This window comes from Aptenodytes patagonicus, chromosome 18 (assembly GCF_965638725.1).
Source record: "Aptenodytes patagonicus chromosome 18, bAptPat1.pri.cur, whole genome shotgun sequence".
NCBI lineage: Eukaryota > Metazoa > Chordata > Aves > Sphenisciformes > Spheniscidae > Aptenodytes > Aptenodytes patagonicus.
The window spans coordinates 10,922,993-10,936,757 of NC_134966.1; the positions used below are offsets into that span (position 1 = coordinate 10,922,993).

The window sequence follows — 13,765 nt, forward strand, 5'->3', positions numbered from 1 at the left end:
GCATTCTTTTTAAACAAGGTATGTTTTAATGCCTTAGCTGGAGTATTAAACAAAGAGTTTGAATTGTATAGGTTCAAAGTAAAATTGATCCTGAAAGTCTGGATTTGGAGAATTGTTTCAGGATTGTTGTAACAGCAATATAAATTTACCTTTCAGAGACATGTCTTGGTTTATAGTTGCACACTGATACCTTTTTCTGTTATTCTGTGGACATGTCTTCAGAGAAAATAAAATTTTTATTCCTCAGCCAGGTGATAGGGTCTTCTTCCTCAGTCCTTGTACCATATCATTTATCCAAGAAGTTCAAAGCATGTAAAGCTGGGAAGTTTCAGCTATATTCCTGTGAGATAAGTCATATTTCAATGTCAATATCATAGAAAATTGAGGCACAAAGAAGAGTTATGAATTTTGTGAGGTCTTGGGGAGTTAGTCGCAGACCCAGCAGCAGAATGAAGGTGACCTGACTTCTAATACTATGATCTAACTGTCCGCTAATATTGTCTCTGTCGAGACAGTCTGCAGTTGCAGATTCTGGTATAATTTACCATATGAGTCTAGCAAAGCTGGTGCTTGCCCCTCCAGCTCATTTGCGGAAGGCTTTTTAAAATGCCAACTTAGCAGCAGCTCCTGGCTTGGCAAAGGAGGTAAATGTAGGACAAGGTCTCCAGCAGACGGCTGTTGCTGCAGCAAGTTACAACTGCCCAGTGCGGAGTCATTGAGTTGCCTCCCTGTTAGGCACCGGCTGGTCTATTCATTCTGCAAACAGCCTCTTTCCTTTCCAAGACAGCCCTAGGGACACAAGGGAATGGCAGAGTTTATTATAAACTGAGTAAAGGAACAGACTATTGCTGGAGGAGATCCAGGGTTATAAAAGATTGTAGCGGGGGGGAGGAGGAGGAGAGAACAGGACATAATTTGTGTTTGTGTGTGAGGGGGTGCATACTGGTGGCTTCAACGAGGCATTCCCCAAACCCTCAAGACCTTTGCTGGTTTTGGTGCGATTTTCTGCAGTGCATACCGTACTGTGTCAAACCCCACTTACTTTTTATTGTATCAATCATTCTCTTTATGCAGCAACACGAATCGGAGAACGCTTGCAGGTCCTGTTCTGAATGAGCTCTGCTCTCTGCCAGCTCAGCCTAGTTACTGCTGTAACTTAGTCTGGGGGATGGGAGAAAAAGGTTGCTGCTACTTTAAATATAATGCATTAAGAGGATGCTGGAAAAAGGCCTGCATGCTGTAATACCCAGCCATCTAGTTGGAAAAGGAGCCAGATGTAATACAAAAGAAGAAACACAGCCTCTTATGGATGCAGCACTAATTCATAAATCAGGTGAATCAGCTTAGGCAACTGCTGTGTTTTTATGCCTCTGCTGCATGGAGAACTGCATGTTGGATGCTTTTATTTGAAGTAATGGAACCAGATAATCCTTTGGACCAGGACAACGCCAATGGTAAGAAGTAGAAAACATAGAAAAGAGAGGAAAAAAAAGGATAATGAAAGAGTGTCTGAGTTCCACATCCTACTAAAGGCGCAGGGTTAGGCATGTGTTTTTACTGTCTTCTGCATGGATAAGTAGAAATGAATGTGGTAATATGCTTCACGTTATCTTAGAAATCACTCTGTTTACAGGGTTTGGAGATAAACCTGTAGTAGGCTGATACATACAGTGCATTGCAAGGAGCAGTAGTCGGGCAGAATTAACCTATCTCCTGGACAGTCTTTGCAGAGAGAAGAGGAACCTATGCATTCTACATTATTCAGTTTGGGGGTCTTTTTTGCCAGTGAGAAAAGAATGTAACTTTATGCCGTATGTGCTGTCAAACGTAGCATTTGGAAACAGTTTCTTTATCTGCAGAAAGCTTTCCTACAGGCAGTTGCATGAGTAATTTACTTAGAAGGATATATTTAGCTAGGGACCACATAAATTCACCCTGGAATTAAAGTCCATGGTTAAAACTGCAGCTATTCCCCGGATTTACAGCATTCCACATGCTGATGTTCTGGTATCTAGTCTATTGGAAGGCATACAAAAAAGCATAAATTTGGGTAAAAAGTTGTTTGCAGCTATTGCAAGTCTTATTTCTCTGTTAGTAGGGTGAATTGGCTGCATTGAGGATAACAAATTGTTTACATTTATGAAAACAATTTAAGATGGTGATTTTTAGAATAAATTGATTCTCACCTCTTTAATATGTATTTGGTACTATTCTGGATACAGTTTGAAATCTGCAAAGTATTCCACTTCCTACATAGACATTGTTCAAGAACTAGTTATGTATTTCCCACAGCATATTCTCTGCTGATAACCTAGAGCCTCAAGTACGACATAACTGCAGTGTTAATATCACAGTAGACCTAAAACTGTATGGAAGGAATGTGGTTAAGAGAATGAAGTAACGTTTAAACTATGTGAACAGTTGACTGGGCAGATACAAGTGGGCAGCACTGCTTTACTGTGGGCTCTGTGCCATGCTGAAGTTGAATTGCATAAAATAATCAAGGACAGATTTCAGTGTTGTTTCAAATGATAATATTTACATGGAAAGATTAAGAGGGGAGGATCACCTTTTTTATTTCATTTTTCTATTCTCTTTCATAGGTAGTTATATTAATTTCTCTCCAGAAGAACAGCATCTACCTCTCATGTCTTATACCTACTCTTAGACCACTAGGACATAGAATTAAATATTTTCTTCTTTACAGCAGGAAGTTTTAGGCTTATCAGGGAAGCGCATACATAGTTTGGGCTGATGTTAACAAACATATAAGCAAGTATTCTTGCCTGTCCCAACATTAGAATCTGGACTTTAGGAGTCACAGAGACAGTGTCTTGATTCTGTGGGAAATACAAGTTTAACTTTGGTTTCTCAAATATGTTAAAATGGCTTACTAAATTTAGAATGCATATTTTAAGGTACACAGGTTTCTCATTCTTCTCCTTACAGACATGTAAAGTATATTCTGTCACATTGCGTAGAAAATTGTTTTCCTACAAAATATTTGAATAAGTAGGCAGACACTGGAAATGTTCATAAACTGGGAAATGAGAGATAAGTAAGCACTCATGGTACCAAGTATCCTAGAAGAACCTTCACTGGTTCGCCTCCTAATTATGTAAACCCCCATTTTCTTTTTTTGAGTTTTTTTAATTACTTTGATTTAAACTATCCCATTGTAAAACAAATGGGTTGAAGCATTTCTTGATCAGAAGGTCAATTGCTTAAGTGTTATGCTGCTAGAGCTGCAAGAGCAATATGCAGGACTGAGGGATTAATCTATTATTATGATACACAATGCATTATTTTGCATGAATTCAGTAAATAGAAAGTTCTCAAAAATACGCCAGCAGAGTGCTGTTAAGAAAGATTTTCCCCTTTGAGAATGTTTTCTTGTAGCTGTCATTCTTGAAGCAGCCCCTTTGCCCCTTTTATTATTAAACAGCTAGTGAACTGCTATGAACACACTGATAACTATTGTGTTTATCCTACCGTATTGCTCATGTGACAAATATTAATGCCTTGGGAAGTGACCATAACTTGAAACTTCTGTGCTTACTGTAGAAGTACCTTTTTACCTTCAAGAATGTCAAATCAAATTCCTTTTTCTGTTAGCAGAATGAAAACTGTTATTTAATTTTTTATATACCTGATAGTCCATATTGGTTAACCATCTACCTTAAAATTCAGCGTCAGTTCATTCTTAGTTGCTTACTGCCAGCCCAATCAATAGATCATTAATGATAGTAAAAGCTGTTCTGAAGAATATATGGCAATAATATACTTTAGAGTCGCTCTTTTTGCCTCCTGCAGCCATTTCATTTGCTTACAGAGATGTATGAAATCAGCTAGAAGGACGTTAGTGGAATATTCAAGACTGAGAAGCTGTGTGTCTCATTTCTCAGCACAGTTTTTTTTCCTAATCAAGTTAGGTTGCCAGCTTTTCATGGAGATACCTCATAGATTTATTATTGCTTGTAACTGGAACAGAGAAGGACCACTCATTTATTTGGGGGCCTGAAATGAGATTTAAGCTGTGTTAGTTGCCTTGATGTAATAGACCCTGGAATAAAATCATAACCTGTGGGTGAAATAGTTATTGGATTTTTCTCTATGATTCTTCATTGAGCTGTAGTGCTTGCACTACTTTGAACACAAGCTTGAGAGGTTGCTATCCATTTTGACGTTTGTGAAAGGAGATGGAAATTCTGTAACTTTTCCCCATGCGTGCCTAGGATAAAGGCTCACATAAAGCTACAGGTTCTTGTAAGGATTTTAAAAATCATTAAAGCACACCCTTTCTCCTCCCCCCCCCGATATTTTCTTTCCATTCTCTGAAATGCAGGAATATAAAGAAAGATTATTGTCATTTTATGATGGCTCACTGTTCTGACTTTTTGATGTGTTCGTTTTAATGTACTGGCATGGTTTTACTTGATTCTTTTCACAAAAAAATTTTCTTGGAAGAAAAGTGCTGAAGAATGTGCTGATTCTGAAACCATAACCCTAAATTACCCATTTCAGAGGGATGACATATCAGGGCTACAGATTTCTCTTTTGTACTATAGCCACTTGCAGCTACAAGAATAAAAGACAACTCAGGAGCTTTTTGCAAGCCGGTGAAGATTTATAAGATGTTGTATTCGTGTACAAACTCTTGAGTACAAAATACCTATGAATTGTGCATTCATTGTGTCTTCTAATTGCTTAGATCACAGTTTATATAGCTATAGTGAACACTGGTGCCGCCTCAGAGTTTATTCTTTTGTGTGTCCTGACAATATTTCTTTGTGAATTAGTTGTTAATCTTTTAAGGGCACAGTATTTTTAGTGGACCTTTTGAACAACCTTGTAGACCAAATCTCAGCTACTGGTTTTAGTGGAATAATATTCCCTACACAGTAAGTGTGAATCACAGATGCAGATTTTGTACCGCAAAGTAATTAAATTAAACCATTGCGCTTTAATAATACAATAATTCTGGCATATTTTATTCAGTCTCTGACATACACATTCAACCAGGTGAATTACATGGATGACAGCCATGCTTGAACTTTGTCTGCTGTTGGTAATTTAGATTCTTCAAGCAATGTTCTAGGGCAGTAATGAAATCCTAGCCTCAGTGACACCTTGATGTGCATTAAAAATTGCACTTGGTAGAGAGGAAAACAGAAGTAAGGACTGGGAAAACAGAATTTTTTGTAGATTAGATACAAAGTTTGTTAGCAGAGTTGTGCGGGAACCCAAGACCAACAAATTATGGCTGCTGCAGGTGAAGACCGAGGTGCTTTATTCAGAGAGATAGGGTAGAGCTGCCTTAGAACAGGAAAAGGCCATGAACATTGCTACTGAGCTCAATGTGGCAGATGATGTAGTTTGGGGCACCTCATCCGGTATCTCAACAGACAGAGCCAAAAGCTCATCAGCACTCTAGGCTCTTTAGTTTTCTGGACTTGACATTTACTTTCACTGTGTGGACAATATATATGTATTCTTAACCTTACATTATCTTCTTTTAAAGATAATATGATGATCTCAGAGCGAAGAAAGATTAGACTAAAATAAGATGAAAAATAGCAAAATCTTTTGAAGTGTCTTTTTGAAAGTTCCACAGAAAAGGCTGTGAACCAGGAATTCCCTGTGCAAGAGGAAATTCTGTTGCAGAACAGTGAGGCAGAAGCAGATAATATGGGAGCTGATTTGGCATTTCTTCTTCAGAACTGCATTTTAGGCATCTGGTAATGAGAAAAAGAAGGAAAACAGAATGACAACACTAATTTTTAGTGCAGTACTCTGAAGCCCCTGCCTTCTAAATAGAAGTAGTACTGAAGATGCCATGCAGTTATGTTTTGAAAAGTAAACTCCCCCTCATCTACCAACAGCTGAGTATTTATAAGAGTAAGTTATTTACCTTTTACCATTGTAATTAAGTTAACTTATTCTGGAACAAATCTTCCCCGGATCGGAATCCCCCAAGTGTGTGGAAATTTGGTCAGGAATCTGTTTTAATAGAGGTATGTTTTGTGGTTTAATATTGTACGTTGCCTGGAAATTAAATGTTAAGTATTTCTTATAGGTGTTGCCATTCTGGCATGCTATCTGAGGAAGCAAAGTTAATATTACTGAACATTTGTATCTGAGAAATTAAAGAGAGAAAATAAAGATGCTGTGTGATTAGACTGGTAAGCAAGGTTTGATTTAGATGTGGTGTACTGCAAAAGTATGAGAGACACGGAAACAGGAGGAGAGTATAGAAGAAAAGACTAGCTTGCTTGAAGTTTATACAGAATAAATTCATAGTAAACTTTTTTTAGTTTTTATTATCTTTTAAATAGTCAAATTAGGTTGATACAGTTGTCAGTCATAAACACATGAAATGTAGAGAGAGTATGAGGTCTGAAGAAGATATGGAGTAATACAGAGAACCAGTAGAAAATAATTATAATACAATCTTAATATGGCACACTATACATTTTTGTGCAACATTAAAATTAGTTCATTTTTGCAGTCTTTCTAACGGGCATGGGTCACTGTGTATTGGCTTTTTTTTTTCGTAGGCTTGCACAAATTGCAGACAGCTTGCTCTGATCTTGGAAAGGCAGAGCACTGATCCTTTTCCTTATGTGAAAGAAAAGGAGGAATTTTGTCTGGGAGCAGCTATCTTGCAAAAACGGTACAAAAACAGAGGTGAACTTTGGCATTTTTTTATCCATGGTACTGTCCTGCCCTATTAAGGCTGAAAACTTGGTTTCTATACAGACTGAATGTTGGAAAGTAATGAGTTTTGGTGGTAGCAGTTTTTAAAAGTTAATTTCCCATTATTGTCTACAGGACTGAAGAAAAATGATAATGAGTAGGTTGGCAATTAAACATATTAAAGTATCATTAGGTTATTAAATAGTGCTGTACTGTGGCCTGTGGCATAGATGCTTAAAAAATTATTTGTTCTTTCTCTGCTTACCTCAGCCAACATTTATATTGTTTGCAAAGAACTCTTTGCTTAAATACATTAAAGAAGCAAGGTGTATATTATTACTAGATGTATTTATCCTAGACATCTGTGAGTAACCAGATTATTTAACAAAGTGTGTTATTTCATGATATTCCATTAGAAAAGCGAGGTCTCTCTTTTGAGAAGTTTTAAAAAATCATACTTTTTCTTAGTGAATTTCAGTTTTCAAGGCTGAGCTAGCAGAGGACTATAGTGTCGAGACAGTTATGCTTCATTCTTTTCTTCGTTACAGTTCTTACACCATGTCTGCCTTATGGCTTCTGACAAAAGAGAGGTAAAGAAACATGTGCTTTATGGTAGGAAAAATCGAAAAGAAAAAGACAAATGGCGGTGTAATACCTAGAGAAGATAAATGCAGACTGAATTCCTGATGAATTGTGCATAAAAGTGGTAGGTGTATTTTGGGTGGCAACCTTTTTCTTTATATTTTGCTGTAGTTTTCTTCATTTTAGCTACACTGTATTCAGGTACTAACTATAATTCATAGGAAAGATGTGTTGTACTGAAAGGTAAGTCTGAAGCAGCTAATAATTTTTTCTGGGAAAAAAGTTCTAAATCTTGGTGGGCAAAACCGAAGTGGGATATCTGCACATAAGAAATACTGGTGACAAAATCAAATAAAATGTCCTACCTGAGGGCATTATTTATTGGCGAACATCTGAAATAGTGACAGATTTGCCCCGCAAGTAACATTAGGTCACTGTTCCACATTATTTTCTGAGGTTCCTACAAGTTATATGATCAGTATTGGACTCACTCCAAAGAAATGATCCAGGTATGTGTAGTGATCGTTGTTCGAAAAGGATCATAAATAATCTGCCTGAACTGTCAGTGACCATGTGGCAAGTAGAGCAAACGTCACAGAGTTTAAAGTAGGTGGGCAGGTGTAACTGGGATTCTCTATTGTCACCAAAACTTTTTGGCAACAAAGAAAGATTTAAAAATAGATACAAGCACTATCTGGTAACTTGATTATAATTTACACTAAACGGCGAAATGGAAAGATCCAATATAGCTTTAATAAAGTGTCCAACAGTATCAAAAAGGCAGAAAGCTCCAGGGGAATAGGAGACCAAGGATTAAGAAGATTACTATATAATGATTTGTAGAATGCATTCTATAATTTCCAACTTTGTAACTGAATTACGGACAACCATTGCATGCAGTCTCTTCTTTTCTCTCCCTACTGAAATCTGTAGAAGAGGGCAGAGCAAATCAATAAACAAGCACCCCACCAGATTATGAGCATGCAGTAAGGGAGAACCATCTATAGGAAATCGTGAAGGAACATTAGATGAATAGAATGTAATCATCCATACGTGGAGGTACTGGAAACAGTCAAAGTAGTGTCTTCATTCTTTGGTAATAAAGAAAAGGGTCCTTTCATAGTCAAGCATGTTCAAGGCCTCTTTTATTTTGCTTCTAAAAGAGAGCAACTTCAAAGCACAACACTGTGGGGAAACCTCCCAGTTCTATCTTAAAATACAGCACCGCTACAAGTCTCTTTCAGGACTTTCTACAGCAACAGCCTACTATTGGAGAGGTGAATTCAGTATAATTAAATGCAATGGAATAGTGTACTCTGTTAATCCTTCACCTGTGATTACTGAAATCTGTTCAGTCAGGACCTGGTATCTAAAAGTAGTTGTTAATATTAGTGAGGTGTATCAGCTGTGTGAGGATGCTACATAGGAAAATGCCTCAGAGTGATGTTGCAGGGATAGTGAAGACGAGGTTTTTAATATTTTGTTCATGTGTCTCATTTGGAAAATAGGGGACAAGGGATTTCATGGGAATAGAGATGACGAGGAATTAAAAGCATACATCTGATGTATCAAGGTATTTATAGGTCAGAAGCTTTTAAATTCGTAAGGTTCTGGTAGTAGATAACAGAAACTGGAGAAGCCACAGAAGAAATTGTCAGTCCTTATTGAGAGCTGAGACCCACATTTTGACAAAGGGTCTGTCAAGTTGGTTTTTCTGAGACCTTTAATCAAGGGTTATTGTGATCACATACACGTAACTGCTAAGATGTTGGACAGCAGCCTCCTCTTCTGGTGCTGCCCAGAAAGATTGACAACTGCTGATGCTTTACATCCACGTCTAACAAATGTACTGTACACGAGGGATATAAAGAATAAATAGCTGCTTACCTTTAGCCACTTCACTGTAATATTCTTTATTATGTCTGATCAGGATGTTTGCCCGGGAGGTTTCTCAGTCCATACATGTGTTTATCATGTCAGTTAGAGCATTACAGTAATAATGTTTACATTTAGATGTGCTTCCTCTCTGAGCATCTCCAAGGAACTAGCACATGTAAAAGATTTAATTGCAAAGCATTGCTACTGCTGATATGGGCTTGGAGGCCTACCAGACGCCTTGATAGTCAGTAGTCAATGATTTTGGCTGCTATAGAGCTTAATGGAGTGATCAGAAAATGTCTGCCAAAATGAAGTTTCAAGAAATGTTTGTTTTCTTACTGGATCTAGATATGCTTCTAGTTTTGTTTTACACCTTTAAATACTTCTCTAGATGTAGTTGGGAAGTTGGTAGGCAGCTGTGGCAGATGTAATAACACAAGCCATTGTTCTTTGTCCTGTAGCTGTATGTGTGGGTTGGTTTGCTTAACCATTGGGTGGGCATGGCATGGCTTATGTAGCAAATCGATGCCTCTGAATGTAGGTCCTGCCATTAATCCAAGCTGGAGAAATCCTGATGCTTGGTGTTTTGAAAGTAGGAAAGTAAGATGCTAACAGAGATTTGTTCCAGAATGAAGAAAAAAAAAAAGACTTAAAATAATAATAGTAAAAGTTAGACCAAAGTTCATGGTATTTTATTGTCTCTGCAACTGGTCTTCTATTTTGCAGAAATGCTGTTAGAGCATTACTCATGGCAGAGAGAGACTATCCCTGAAGAGTTTTTCACAGTTCATGTGTCAGACAGGAATGCAAAGGATCAATTTACAGCCACAGACAAAGATCTGAAAATGTCCAGGGGGACCTGGGAGAATGCTTCTCACCCTGAATAGTTTTACTGATTTAACTGATTCCACTTGTCTGACTGCAGTGTGTTTTCAGCTAACCCAGAGTTAATTTCTGAGTGGCAGCAATAAAAACATTGTATGTAGACTGCAGTGAGAGCTGATATAGGAACATTAAACACAGTGTTGCCTCCTTGCAGTCTCTTCTGTTATAAAACTAAAGAGAATTTCAGTATGTTTTGGAAAGCTCACCAGTGCACTACTGTATTCCAGGGAGAAACCTGCTGGTGCTGTGCAACTCTGTTTCCATGAGTAACTTGCTTTGTTTAGCAGATCATCATTCACTACTCAGTTGCAGCTGTCAGAAAAAGCCAGGCATCGAGTTGAGAGTTGTATTTAAAAGTGCTCTCTGGATGAGACGGTTGCAATGGTCTATAAGCTAAGCAAAGCAGTTGGAAGTAGTTTACTGGTTCTGTTTGGCCAGCTTTTGGGTAATGGTTGTACTTCACCTGAAAGTTGGTAGTCATTGTTAATTCATTTGCTGCTTAGATGTATTTGGTTTATTGTAATTTAAAGTTTCCTGGTGAACTTTAGACAAAACCAGAGGACGTATTAATCTGTTTAGGAGAGACAGTTTTGAAATTAACCTTTCTTCTTTTCATATCATTTGCAACAGGATCTGTAAAGTTAGGCCTTAATCTTAGAAATATTTATGTATGTATTCAGCAAGAGATGGCATGAGGAGTTTCACTGAGTTATCTGAAGTTTTTTGTCTGGAAGAGCACACATACAGTTCATCCTTTTTTTGACTCTTACAAATGTTTGTTGTTTTTAAGACTGAAGGGAAAAAAGCAGAGATTTAATTCTTATTGTGACTTCTAACCCAAGATGAAGTTGATCACACAAATTAGAGATATGTAAAATGTAATCAGCATTTAGGATTTAGGGAAGAAAAGCAGGTGCATTCAACTTGAAACCCATGTGTAATACACTCAGGGTTGCTGAACTGACTGCCTATGCCTCTGACTAGGAGAGAGGCGTGTTTTATTTTCCCTGCTTATTCATTTTCTGAGTCATTCATCTTGTGCTATAGCTATTGAAAACTGTAAGAGAGTCTGGGAAGCGCTTGGCTTTTGAGTGCTGCCTCCTGATTGGACTAGGGAATGCTGCTGTTCGGGAATAATGTGTGAATACCATCTGCTCCGAGGAGCTGGGAGTCTCAGTGAATTTTGCTTGGAGAGGCACCTTTAGCCAGGACTACAGGCAAGGGGAGCAAGCTTGCTTTTCCTGTTTCTTATCCAAATTTTTAGTTGTCGCTGGATTTCCTTTCTATTTCCCTGTTAAACTTTTTTGTGCTTTGCTCAAGGGCTGAGGTGCTTCTCCTCTGGGTTTTGGGGTTGTTTTTCCTTTATTTTTTTTCCTGCATGGGATTTTTTCTGGGGTTCAGCATGCACACCAAATGGGGAAATAAATCAGCAACTTTTGCAGCTGTTTATTGCAGCACAACAGTTAACATGGAATGTCTGAGTTGCTTTGAGAAACTACTTCCAAAAATTTGACCTGCTCGTAAAAAGGTAAGCAGTTAAGGACTTCTGAATTTCAGGGACTGACTTTTTACTTGCATAGAGGTTTTGTTTTGTTAGGAATGAAAATGTACAGTTGCCTTGTAGCAATGCCTGAGATCAAAGACTGTGTTTTGTCTCAGAATTTCTTTAATGAGCCTGAAGAAATGAGCAGAGTTGGAACAATGATTGTCTTTTAGTCTTTTGTATAGAGATTGTTTTACAATAGGTCTTAATACAAACTTTCTGCAGTGTAAGTGTAATTGTAATTCAAGACAGCACATATTTTTCGGTTTGCATCTTTATGAAGAGAACTCTCTCAACTCTTGTTTTCCTGATTATGGAATCTCTTTTTCAGACTGTTATCTCAGACGAAACACAGCTATTTTTCAGCAGTCCGGATTTGCAGTCAAATGGTGCATTCCACTTCAAGAAGACAAGATGTAGTTTGTGAGCCCATTAAATCCTGCTCACTAATGACCTGCTGGTGTAGACTCAGTCACTAGAGAGAAAACTGTAGCCATTCCTTTAACCTCAAAACAACAGGCCTGACACCAACACGATTGATGGCCACCACTCTCTCCCATTACTGTTAGCACATACTTAACTTTTTGATGTTACTGTTTTAAAATGTGGTTATAATTTTTTTTTCTGAAGCTAACATTTCAATCAGACACTTCTATCTACATGAGGCAAAGTTAGCTAAAGGAGGACATGAAATACTGATGTTTTACAAAATCTTAGCCTTCCTTCCAGTGAGTCAGATTATTCAATTTACTGTTGCTGTTCCAAGGAGAAATCTGCAAAGCGTATTTCTAAGACTTTGGTTGCTGAAGGCTTCACTGTAATTTGTTTCTGACAAACGCCTGTTTTTTAGCTTTCTCTTTTGTGTTGGTTTGTTAATTGTAACTGTATAGTAAGTGTGTAAGTTGCATGTACTTATATGTATTCGAAGAGAAATGTTTAGTACCTGTAAATAAGGGAGCAGTGGATTTATGTAACTGATACTTGATCTAACCTAAACTTTTCATATTGAATCAATTTTAAATAAACAAGAGAAGATCTTGCATCTAGTATGCTTTCTTACACTCAGCCCTTTTGAGCTAATGTTCTTATAATACAGAAAAGAGCTGCTGCTGTCTGCAGTTTCACTAAAAAAAAAAAGATTAACAATTAGACATCTTTTCACTTAGTCATTTTTATGGCAAAATGCCAGATCATCAAAAGCGACTCTTTAAATGAGAAAAAAACTTACTTTGCTGAAGCCTGAATCAGGAAAATTGTTGCAAGCCAAAGAAGGAATGCCTGAATCACACAGAGGTGCAACACCAGTACAGTCCATTGGCTGGCGGTCACTGTACTTGCTTAGAATGTAGGATATATGGATTAAGGTCTCATTGTGCCTGGTGCAAGCCAAGTGTGTGTCTCTCATTTTATGTATGTTAAAAAACCTTGAAAGGTCATGCATGTACCAGTACAAATGGGGTTTTCCAGTAATCATCACATTTCTGGGGATAGAAAAACTGTTTCTCATTCATTGCTGCTAATAAGAATAATAATAAATGCTCCCTTGGGTCTTTTTTGGTGGAATCATAGTGTCACTCGTAGATTTCCCAGGTGCCCTTTTTTAATCTGTCATTGGGTCAGACATCATGATTATAATGAAGTAGCATGAGGAATAAAATTCTGACCTTTGAACTCCAGAGGTGAAGATCACTTCCATTCCAGACATAGCAGAAGGTTTTTTAGCCATTGGCAGTAGTGACTGAGTATCAGCAATAACTGATAGTATATGGGACAGTGGAATCAGAACTTTTTAATTCAGTGGTATGTACATATGCACACTCAAATCAAACACCAGCTGATCATAAAAGTGTGTTTATTTTTTCCTCGGAGTGGACAAGCTTTTTATACTTCCCCTTCATCAAACACAGTAGTTACTTGGTTCAGTGGTCTAACTGTGATATATGTTTTTGCATGGGTAGAGTTTATTGTTCAGGGACTTAACACGCAACCCTTCTATAGAGGGTTACTGCTAGATCCCTCAACAAAGCTCTCCACAGCTTAGTACTGGTTAATATTTCCTTTTAATGTGATCCTGTGTAGCTGCAAAGGACTTTTCGTTTGCCTGCCTGTTGCTAATATGCTAGTATGATCATCAATACTGCAATGCTTAAATGTTTTTCACTCTCTAATCCAGATTATCTT

The 13,765-nt window shown here is 37.7% G+C and overlaps 1 protein-coding gene across 3 annotated transcripts in view; it reads left to right on the plus strand.

The window, feature by feature from the left end:
• The first annotated feature begins 1,173 nt into the window (after positions 1-1,173).
• The window catches only part of DAB2IP (DAB2 interacting protein), a 211,106-nt gene continuing 198,514 nt past the window's right edge, over positions 1,174-13,765 (plus strand). Inside the window, exon 1 of one of the 3 annotated variants that reach the window (XM_076355589.1) lies at positions 1,174-1,333. In XM_076355589.1, the coding sequence (XP_076211704.1) occupies positions 1,216-1,333 (118 nt within the window). In that variant the 5' untranslated portion in view covers positions 1,174-1,215. Of the gene's footprint in view, positions 1,455-11,223; positions 11,570-13,765 lie in introns of those variants that run through there. The other 2 variants (XM_076355591.1, XM_076355595.1) reach the window with 2 other exon arrangements.